Genomic DNA, 11,587 nt, shown 5'->3' with positions numbered 1-11,587 from the left:
CGGCGATGTTTGCGAGGAATCCACTCCATCCATTGGTTTATAAGGTTCATTTTACCAAATGCAAGGAAAAAGAAAAAAAAGTTATGCCAAACCAGGTAGGCCGCTGTTGAAATATTTGCATGGCCACACATTTTTTTAATTTTTAGTTATCAGGTTAAAGATTTTTTGTTTTCGTTCATCCATATAGGAATGATTTTGTAAATGGTTTGGATGGCATATAAATATCAAAGTGGATTGCAGGTGGACATTTTTGTCACTAGTTTATCTTCTTACGTGCCTCGTAGTCTTGGATCCGGCTTATTTTTTGTTGCCCGTTCTGAAATGAATGGATTTCGAGCCCCCATTTGATCGCAGTAACTTTCTTGGAAAGGCGTTCGCAGGAAATGCGTGTTGAGAGTCGAGATTCACCCGTCCGAACTTTCAATAAATGGACGGTCAGAATTGTCCAATCAGTTTGAATTTTGGCACTTTTCGCCCGAGGTGTTGCATAAAAGGGGAGGATGAGGCAGCGGTCCAGACTCACCAGTCCGAACTTTCAACAGGAGTTGTACGTTCAGTTTGAATTTTGGCCCATACACACGGTGGACCACCATATCAACAGTCCGGATCATCACATGCGTAGCTCGAGCACCTTGAAGAGGGAGCCATACACTACAGAATTTCCACTTTCAAACTGTCATTGCATTTCAACCAGTCGCAATGAAGCAATTTCCGTCCAAATCACCAGAAATCAGAGCTAAAGCAATGCTTTCCAAAACGCCCTCCAATCTCTCGAAAATCCCCACTTTACCAACCTCTCTCAAATGGCGAACCGAGCTCCAGCAATCCCACCTCATCTCCCAAGTCTCCTCCCTCCTCTTACACCACAAGCACTGGATCACAATCCTCCGAAATCGCAATCTCATTTCCAAACTCACCCTTCCCATCTTTCTCAAAATCCTTCATAATACCCAAAACAACCCCCAAATCTCCCTCCATTTCTTCAACTGGTCCAAAACCAATCTACCCTTCAAACCAGACCTCAAATCCCACCTCAAAATCATCCAAATCTTGGTCCAATCCAACCTTCAAGAACCCGCAAGATCAATCTTGAAAGAACCCATCATCCAATCAGAACCGATATCAACAGTCGTCAATTCATCGGTCAAAATCTGTAAGAACGGTAGTGTACGATCTCTCGTTCTTAGCTTCCTCCTCGAGAACTACCCAAATTGTAATTTGGGTATCGAACGTCTAGAGATGTTTAGGAGAATTAGATCTTACGGATGTGTCCCGACCGTCAACAGCTGTAATGCATTGCTCGATACTTTTGAACGGTCTGGTGATTTACATCTCGTTTGGTGCTTCTTCGCTGCGGTTATCCGCAGTGGAGTTTTACCAAATTCGGTTATGTGGGTTTTGCTCACTCGGGTTTTTTGTAGAGAAGGGAAGCTCAAAATGGCCGTGAAGTTGTTGAATTCGGGATTTTCAAGTGCTGGAATGTATAATCTGGTTATAGATGGTTATTGTAGAAATGGGTATTTTCCAACCGCATTGGATCTTTTGAATGAGATGTGTTGTAAGAAATTGATGCCAGGTTTTGGTACTTATAGCTCGATCCTTGATGGAGCCTGTAAATTCGGTGATGTTGGTGTTATGGATTTGATAATGAGAGAGATGGTTGTCAAGGGATTCCTGCTGATGATGGATAATGGGGATTATGATTTGGTTATTCAGAAATTTTGTGATTTGGGTAAAACATATGCAGCGGAGATGTTCTTTGAAAGAGCCCGGAGTGAGAAGATCGGATTAAGGGACAGTTCGTATTTGTGTATGTTGAAGTCATTTTCAAAAGAAGGGAGATCAAATGATGCGATGCGAGTGTATAGAATGACTCAAGAAAAGGGAATTGTGATGGGTGATGATTGTGGTAATGCATTTGCAAATGTGATTTGCAAGGAAGAACCGTTGGAGGAAGTGAATATGATTTTGAAAGATGTGATAAGAAGGGGATTTCTTCCTTTGGATCTTTCAAAGTATGTTGATGTTCTATGTAGTAAAGGTCAATGGCAGGAAGCGGATGATCTTTTGAGTGTGGTTTTTGAAATGGGGTTATTGCCTGAAGGCTTTTGTTGTCAGTCATTGGTAAAGCGTCATTGTGCTGACGGGCGCATTGATTCGGCGTTGGCATTGCATTATAAGATGGATCGATTGGGAGGGTGTTTGGATTTAATATCGTATAATGCACTTCTTCATGGGCTCTGTGTGGATAAGAGAATTGAAGAAGCAGCCCAAGTGTTTGATTGTATGAGAAGGAGAAATGTGCTGAGCAGTACGAGTTTTTCAACTATGATAATTGCACTCTGTCATGAGAAGGAGATGAGGAAGGCCATGAAGATGCATGATGAAATGCTGCAGAAGGGGCTCAAGCCTGATGAAGTCACTTACAAGCGATTAATATTGGAATTTAAGTAAGCAATTGCTTGCTGAAAATGTTGTTTCAGCCTCCTCTAGGCCACACCAATGCATCGATCAGATACAAATTTGTATGAAGATGCATTTTATTGGTTGAATCTTGGCCTTTGATTGCTTTGCAAAAGTGGGTTCTTTTCTGCTGATTGCTATGTATAGTGCTTGAACCCTTCATGGGGTTATTCTTGGTGCGGAATCTTGGGTGAATATTAGTTGTGGGAGGTTCTGTGAGAAAATTTCAGTTAATGCAAAGTTAATTATGTGATGAAGAAATGGGCATTGGCTTAGACGGAGCTATAAAAGTATAATGAAAAAAAGATGCCTAATTACAAAATTGGAAGCAGAGTAAGTGCTCCATTTTGCATGTAAGTGCTGGAAATTTTGGCAGCATGAGTGCCTCTACACATGTTCTGGTTGACAATGTGAGTTGCTGAATGTTGTGGCATCATAGCTTCATGAAGCTAGCTTGCTGTATGCTTTCCTCTAAATGGGTATCTGCTTCTTTTGGGATGATCACTGAAATGGCAATTGCATTTCCTAGCGTACTGAGACAGGTTCATTTGGAATAAAGAACGGCTGTGGGCTTTGTACATGAAGACATCAATTCTGCCAAACGGGGATGAATACTAGGGAGTTCTACGGAAAGAATCTTAAAAAATCCTGATTTTACAAGAACAAGACTTAACTATTCTTAATTTGCCAGAGGAGATAGATGGAGGGCAAATTGACTAAAATGTCCTTTGTTTATTTTCTCTTAAGAAAATCGGCAAGGCCAAGTATGCTGGGCCAATGTGATGTTTGTATGACATCCAACCTGTCAAACAAGTGGACCTAACCTTGGTTATCATTCAACCAAAAATTCAGGCTGATCCAATTATTAGGGAGCCACATCATAGGAAACAACCTACACCTCCCAAAATCTCCAATCCAGGTGTGGCCCACCTATTGAAACGGCCTAAAATCTAAGGCAGTTGATAATCACATTGTGGTGAACCTTTTCAATGGGCTAGATATCCTACACAAACCATGTTGGTCCTGCTTGACCACACCATTTTTTTCTAAGGGCAGTTTGATCACTGCGCAGTATATCAGTACATCCAGAGGATTCTTTTGAAAATTCAAAATGTTCAAGGCCTTTTTCATTAAATCAGTGTTTTTGAAGATTTTCTTTTAACAAAAATCCTAAATGCTAGAAACATAGAGGCATCTTTAAATAAATAAATAAATAAATAAAAATAAAAATAATAAATCCTAAATACTATGATATGGTACAGTCATCTGCATGCATGTAGTGTTAATGCAGGTTTATTGTTATATTTCAACATGACTTGTTATCTATTTATTTTTAATCTAGGCTACGATGATGATGTCGTGTTAATGTATGGTTTTATGTCATTGCAATCCTTATAGAGTATTCTGTAACCATTTTGCTGATATAGTAAGTGGTTCTCTAGACAATCACATGCTAATTCAGGTAAAATAATCTTATTAGTAAATTTGAATCCTATCTATCTATCTATATATATATATATATATATATATATATATATATATATATATATATATTTCATAACTCATCTTTAATGAGACTCTTACATGTTAGTTTTATTTTTTCATCTTTAAATTCCTTTTTGATGTCTCTTTAAACAGGACACTCAGTATGCAGTTGGAAAATTTGGGACAAAAATCTGCCAGAAGCATTTCTGAACAAGGTAACTTACACATCATTCCATGCTATGCCCAATGTTGTCCAAAGCGATCGCATAATCGCATAATGCCATCCATATGGCATATGCAATGGTCGCATATGCCATATGGTCGCATATTGCATAAAGCAATCGCATACTTTCCTTTGATATATATATATATATATATATATATATATATATATATATATATATATATATATATATATATATATATATATATATAGATAGATAGATAAGAGTTGTGTGATTGCTTATGCGATTGTGTGATCACATAAGTGATCAGGCATAAGCAATCGCACAGGACAGCTTATGCCATTTGACAACATTGGCTATATTGTACTTCGATGATTGGATTTTTTTTGGTGCTATTTCATATTTTGACATTTAAAGTATAGGTCATTGGTAGCACAAATGCAGAACATACACTTGGAGCCATCACTGTAACTGTAGTTATATGAAGACAAAGGAATATCAGATTGTTGGGTCCTCTCAATGTGTGGATGTGTGAGTGAAAATATAGTTCATTAGCTCACATTGTTGCAAAGATGGAAGGCTGATCGTGGAGAAACTCTTGTACATCCTTTAACTTGAGGCTATTCTAGCATAGTATCAGAAAACCAAAATATCCATTGGGTTCAACGTCTATTTTTTGTGAAGAAACCTTGTCGGATAGTTGGTACAGATGGAATCATCCATGGCCTTATTGAAATAAACCAAGGTGGGGCCGACCAAGGAAGCATGTTCGAAGAGGAATAACCATGGCCACCCACGTGTATTATAGAGGATGACTCTTTATAAAACCAATTTATCAAATTCATGGAGTGTCTGATGACATCTACACCAACAGACACATTATGGAGATAGTAATGGCTGCAATGATGACTTCAGATATGATGTCTATAGTACCAATGTACACGACAATGGAGGTAGAAACTACAATGGTCTCCTAGACATAACAATGTTGTTGGTTTTGCCAGTTTAGGCGTTTCAATTCCTTCTCATAGCATCTATTCTTTCTTGAGGTCAGATCTTCTACAAACGTTTCTATGTTAAGCTTATTGTACAAATCCACATTTGGAGCCTACTGTGATGTTTTAATGACATCAATGCATCCATCATTTACAGCATATTCGTGCCCAAAAATCAGGCTGATCGAAAATGAGGTGGACCGCACTACAGGGAACAGTTGAGATGGGTCCGTCTACCATTAAACACCTTCCAGTTTGTATGTGGGTTCCACTGTGTATTGTATATAACATCTAATCCATTCATATGATGCATCCAACTAGGATGAATGCACACCCAAAACATCAGGCCATTACAAAACTCAGGTGGGGCACAACACATGGTTTTATAGGTTATACGCATGATTTTACATGGTGTGGCCACCTGAGTTTTGGGTTCAGCTGAGTTTTTGAGAGCCAACAGGAATAGCGGGGGGTGCATGTGATGGGCAGATTGTATGTTATTAAAATATCACAGTGGGCCCACATGTTAATTTGTAAGTTAAGATTAATGTAGAAATGTTTGTATTGGATCCGGCCTCTTCTTCTATTGGTTAATCCCCATGTGAAATATATGCATTTGTATTGTGGATTATACAATCAGTTTTATTAGTTATGTCTGAATTCTAAATATAGCAATTAGCATACCATATCACCATTTTTTGGACATTTTATATTCCTTTTCACATTCATGTTGATGGTCTTGGCTCTAAATTGCAATTGGGTATTATAACTGTATTGCAATTACGCTACTTTCAAGTTGGACTTAGAAGAAACATAATGCTAATCAAGGTCTACTCCTTACGATGAATAGTAGAAAAAATCATTAGAACTGAATGTTTGCAATCGGCCTGTACATACAAACACAACCCGAGCAATAGTACTAATGATACAAGATTCATGTCGAGCATGGTTGTGTTTCTCAGAGCATAAAAGGCTAATATACCTCACATCGTTTTATGTCAAACATATATCCTTCCTGCTTGTTCTCATACATTATCTCTTCATGATCTTCAAGTTGTCTACAGCTTTATGTCCTGGGATGATTTCGACGTCCTCTTCCGCAAGTTCTACTATGGAGAATTTACTCCTTACTGGGAAAGAAAGGGTGCACCTGTAATGGATGGGTTGATATAATTGAGCTGGCCCAGGCCTGCCCTGTGGCTAGTCTGCTCTTTCTCAGGCTTGTGCTTTAGCGTTGAGGGTTGAATCAGATTTCCTCACTCTTTGCAAGATGGCCATCTCTTGCCCAATCTACTCACCACTACGCAGGCAACGGTGATTGTCAATGAGTAGGCTCTCGCTAGATGGGCTATGCCTGATCCTGGCCCATCTTTTAGTAGACCTGAAATTTATCACCACCGTCCATTTTGCAGACACAAAAATCGGCCTATGGCAGTGTTAAGTAGGCCTACATGGAGGATGGTCTTGGTTTGATACTAAAATGTTTCAGTTGTCATCCCAGCCTGCAGCAGGACAGGCCTAGAAACCTGATGGGCCAAGTTCATCGCTGCAGATGACCCTTCATTGTGTTCAGACCAACATTATTGATGCCCTTGCAGAGTTGTTTCTTGTGAGAGCCACAGAGGGCATCCTTGCAAAGAAATTGGCCGAAAATATGTAAGAACTGTATTTATTGGATAATGATATGGCAGAGTTGTTGTCACAAAATATCCGTGTAGCACCCTTTTGCCGAAAATTCAATTCTTCAAGTAACTTCCACAGCTGAATCACTTGACAAGCACATGATGCTGTCGCTACACATTCCACTTCATTGTAGACAATTTAAAAACTGGTTGCTTCTTCGGAGACCACGAAACACATACTCCGATGTACTTTTCTGATCATTAAGATCACCACCATAGTCTCTATTGGTGAACCCAATCAAATCTCACTTCTCTCTCCCATAGAAAATGCCAAGATTCATCGTCCCAGTTATGTAGCATAAGATCCTCTTTGCCACCTGAAGATGTATTTCCATAGGATTCGCCATGTACTGACTAATCAAGCTCACTGCATGTGTAATATCAGGTCGTGTAGCCATTAGGTACATCAAGCTTCTCACAATTTTCTTATACCTCACTTACCATGCCATCAATTTCCTTCAATTTCAAACTCTTCTGGAGTGCTAGCAGGCTGACCGAAGATCTTTAGAAAGTCCCTTGAATATTTCTGAGATATAAAAATACCTCAATTGGATTGCACTACTATACTGAGAAAATAGTGCATCAAGCCTAGGTTCGTCATATCAAATTCTTTCTTTGTGGACTCTTTTAAACTCAAGAAACATGGTCGAGTTGTTGCTAGTGTAGATTATATCATCTACATACAATCACACTATCATGAACTTTCCATCTCCGCCATTTTCACATATAGAGTATGCTCAAAGGAACATTTTAAAACTAGTTTTTTTTTTTTTTTCAAAATAAGAATCTACATGACTATACCAAGCTCGAGGTGCTTGCTTTAGTCCATATACAACCTTTTTCAACTCATACACTTTGTTCTCACCACCCAGTTTCACAAGATTGGGAGGCTGAACGATATACACATGCCACCATGTAAAAATGTAGATTACACATTTAATTGAAAAATGTGCCAAGAATTTTTAGTGACCAGTGAAAGAAGCATCCAGATTGTATCATATCTAACTTTGGATGTGAATACTTCATGTGGTCAATTCAAGCCTTCTGCTTGTAGCCTTTTGCCAGTTGCCACTAGTTGCGCTTTGTGCCTTTCCACTTTTCTTCTGCATTCATCTTGGTCTTGTGACCCTATTTCACACCAATCAACTTGTGCTCATCTGGAAGTTCTTTCAACTCCCAGGTGTTCTTCTTCTTGATGACTCCATGGATTTTCGCCACTTTTTGTTTGTTTTTTGTTTTTTCACAATCCCCATCTTCTAATGCTAACGGATCACAATTTGAAAACAAAGAAAAGTTTATCTAAATATCATCTTTATAATCATCACTATCATATCTTACCACAAAATCTTTCAACCAATTTGGTTGTTTTCTGATATGCGTTGGCTTTTTTGGTGAAGAAGAATTGGGGCTTGGAGATGATTGTGAATTTGGAAGAGAGCTTGATGGACTTGAACTTGGAGATACCGTTGGACTTCATGAACACGGCCCACTACACATAGGCTGCACATTGCCTTCTTCACTTTCTTTTGCTTCACTAATATCGAGCGGCGCAGGCTGTTATGCATTCACAGCCCATTTAAAGGTTTTTTCTTCATCAAAGATGGCATCCCTCAAATACTGGATTGTAGAAGCTTGTATGCCATTGTATTTTCATGATAGCCAATGAAAATACACTTTTCACCTTGTCACCCATCTTCTTTCTTTTTTTCATTGGGCATGTGAAAATAAGCAACACACTAAAAACCCTTAAACGATGAACACTTTGCTTGTTTCCATTCCAAGTGTCTTCTAGTGTCATATTGATGAGACCCTTTTGGGACACAAATTTAAGAGATGCACACTCTAATGAACCACTTCTGCCCAAAAAGTTTTAGTCAAGGCCTTAATCTTCAACATGCTTCTAACCATATTCACGATCATACGGTTCTTCCTTTCTTCAATCCCATTTCTCTGTTGTGTATATGAGAATGCCAACTGATGCCATATCCCATTCTTCTCACAAAAATTTACAGACTTTTTAGAGGTGAATTCATCACCTCTATCTGTTGGTAAATTTTTTACCTGCCTCCTACTTTGCTTTTCGATAAGGCCTTATCTTTATACACCATTCTAGTCCGTCAAGGGCTTGGGATTCATGATGGAAGTTACAGCATAAGTTTAGCGCCAACTGCCAACCTTACACAACCCTCCTTTATCCAGGTTGGGGACCAACAGTAAGATCACAAAACTCCCACAAGCGCAATGTAATGAACTATTACATAGGTTGATTACAGTCAAGTACTCTCAAATAGTTTATTACATAGGTTGATTACAATTATCGAGTTGATTACGATGAAACTTTGTTTGTGACCATTTCTTTTTTTTTGTGGACTTATTTGATGGGGGGATAATACATGCAACAAAGGTGTTGGAATGTGGTAGAACCAACTTCATTGGTGTAAGGTGATGAATCAATAGGGGTTGTCCATCTAGTGGGCCTTGTAGTAGGTGGTCTTACATCTCAAAAGTTCATCTATAAGGCAATCCGATCCATCAATTCTCTTCACACTCCTGTTGCACATGGAAACATTAGCCACTTCTTTTTTTTTTCTTTTTTCTATTGCTACTTTGAAGGCCGTAAGTGTAATTTTAATCATCAGCTATCCACAATAGGAAGAATTAGATGGATAGTCAAGCAAGTACCGTGGTGCATTACTGGAGAGTACCTCTACAATATTCCAATTCCATAATAGTATCACTGTGTGGGAAATGTTCCTGTAAGGTTGACCTAATTATATGTTATGGTAAGTTCAAGCTCTATGGGCTTTATGGCATCTAAACTGTGGATCTGGTGACTCCCCTCCTAAAGATGGGATGTCCCAAAAATCAGTCGTATTTGAAACTCAGGCGGGGGTCACACCATTTGGAATAGTGCAAAATATGCCTAAAACATATAAAATTACTGTGGGGCCCACCTGATTTTTGGAATAGCCTAAAATTTGGTGGAACCACTCATCTAGGTGGGACACACAATGGATGAGTGGGCTGTCTAAACCACATCTCAGTTGGCCGCATAAAAGATTAGCAAGGTTTTAGTAGGTTGGCGTCCACTTTCAACTATTTCCCAATGTGGCCCACCTAAGTCTTGGATCAAGTGGGATTTTCGGCTCTAAGCGTAACAGGAGGGAACATTGACTTTAGGTATACTGGTGACACTTGAACGATGACTAAAGACATGCATGTGGCCCTCGTAATCTCCCAATACACACACACTAGATACCAAAAATCACTCCTCCAATTCCTTGTCATTTCACCTAAAGTACCATTTAGTAATCTAGAAGAGTGTAATTTGTTTATTGTAGAAGAATTAGAAACTGATGTTTGGTTGAACGTTTCTATTTTTTAGGTGCTGGAATGATATCAATTCCTTATGCTCTGTCAAAAGGAGGATGGTTGAGCTTGATACTTATTCTACTTGTAGAAATAATATGTTGCTACACAGGATTACTCCTGTGAAAATATATGGATGCAGACCCACTTATCAAAAGCTACCAGGGCATTGGTGAGTATCCATTTGACTCTGAAGGAAAAATCACAATATTGCTATTCATGTATCTGGAATTGTATTTGGTAGCAATTGAGTTCTTGATATTGGAAGGTGATAACTTAGAAAAGTTGTTTCCCAACAAGGATTTAGAAATATAGGGTTAAAAATTGGAGGGAAATATGGGTTTGTTCCATTGGCTGCCCTTATAAGTTTTCCTACCATGTGGTTAAGGAGCTTTAGCCTACTTATGTTTGTGCTGGAGGGGTCTTCGCTTCTATCATTGTGCTGGCTTCTGTTTTTTCAGGCTTGTGAAGTTGATGGTCTTAGATTTCATGGAAGAGGAGCCTTTTATAATTTGAGCGGAATTCCTACTTTTATCAGCTCATGTGATTTCTGTTATTGTGGGCATGCAGTTTTCCCCACCATATACATTTCTATGAAAGATGGGAGTCGGTTCTTTAACGTAAGTGAAAACAAGGGTACCCTACTCATCTTTGACTTTCCATTTTTGATTTGTTGATATATATATATATATATATATATATTAGTTGTAGATTCAAATATTTTTGTACTTCTTAAGTATTTCATATTTTCAAAAACTAGCTTATGAAGTCCTTTATATAGTTTAAATACATCAAATTTTGATGGTTAACAAGACATGGTCCTTTATCTAGTTTAAATACATCAAACTTCGATGGTTAAGAAAACATGTTGGACCAATGCCATGATTGTCGCAATGGTAGTGAGCTGAAGTGCTACATTATGTGACTCCATAACTAAATACAAACACATACATGATTACCATCCTTTGAAAGCACACATTTTTTAATCAAGACCATTGAACAAGGGAATGGATTTTATGGAAACACAAGCATTTTTTTAATCAAGATCATTATGTGGCTCCATAACTAAAAACACACGCAATGGGTATTCATATGTATATTTCTTGTGAGTGACACCAATTTTATAATCTAGGACTTATATAATTGATAAGTGGAATCACTAATTTTATTTAGTAGATGTTTTCTAACTTTGCTGACATTATATTGTCTTGCATTCTAGATGTTGATCCTCTGCCTTGTTCTCTGCACTTTCAATTACAGAACAATGGATGGTGATTTTAGGCTACCTAATGTACAGTCATGATGTGAAGTCTCAAGTGACATTAAGGGGGCTTTTGGATCGTAAGCTGCTTAAGATAAGCTACTTATGCGACAAGTAGCTTATCTTAGTTTCTACTTGTTAAGAAGA

At 38.3% G+C, this 11,587-nt stretch overlaps 1 protein-coding gene across 2 annotated transcripts; it reads left to right on the top strand.

Moving 5' to 3' along the window:
• The first annotated feature begins 562 nt into the window (after positions 1-562).
• Positions 563-10,823, top strand: LOC131221411 (pentatricopeptide repeat-containing protein At4g21170). Of its 2 annotated transcripts, XM_058216669.1 has the most exons (4): positions 563-2,450; positions 4,102-4,163; positions 10,196-10,351; positions 10,641-10,823. In XM_058216669.1, the coding sequence occupies exons 1-3, from the start codon at positions 700-702 to the stop codon at positions 10,303-10,305; spliced, it is 1,923 nt and encodes a 640-aa protein (XP_058072652.1). In that variant the 5' UTR covers positions 563-699; the 3' UTR covers positions 10,306-10,351; positions 10,641-10,823. The 2 variants fall into 2 exon arrangements, with proteins under 2 accessions (XP_058072652.1, XP_058072653.1); XM_058216670.1 differs by lacking the exon at positions 10,641-10,823 and having other exon boundaries at positions 10,196-10,403.
• Positions 10,824-11,587: the final 764 nt, after the last annotated feature.

The sequence above is a fragment of the Magnolia sinica genome, chromosome 12 (genome assembly GCF_029962835.1).
Source record: "Magnolia sinica isolate HGM2019 chromosome 12, MsV1, whole genome shotgun sequence".
Lineage (NCBI taxonomy): Eukaryota > Viridiplantae > Streptophyta > Magnoliopsida > Magnoliales > Magnoliaceae > Magnolia > Magnolia sinica.
Note: the sequence above shows the minus strand (reverse complement) of the source record. Positions and strands in the feature narration are given on the sequence as shown.

What these genes read in the sequence shown, in the direction of transcription:
- LOC131221411 (XM_058216669.1), top strand. Translation starts at nt 700, where the DNA reads ATGAAGCAATTTCCGTCCAAATCACCAGAAATCAGAGCTAAAGCAATG. An exon ending in CGATTAATATTGGAATTTAA is followed by an intron (nt 2,451 to 4,101) that starts GTAAGCAATTGC and finishes CTCTTTAAACAG; the next exon opens with GACACTCAGTATGCAGTTGG. An exon ending in CAGAAGCATTTCTGAACAAG is followed by an intron (nt 4,164 to 10,195) that starts GTAACTTACACA and finishes TCTATTTTTTAG; the next exon opens with GTGCTGGAATGATATCAATT.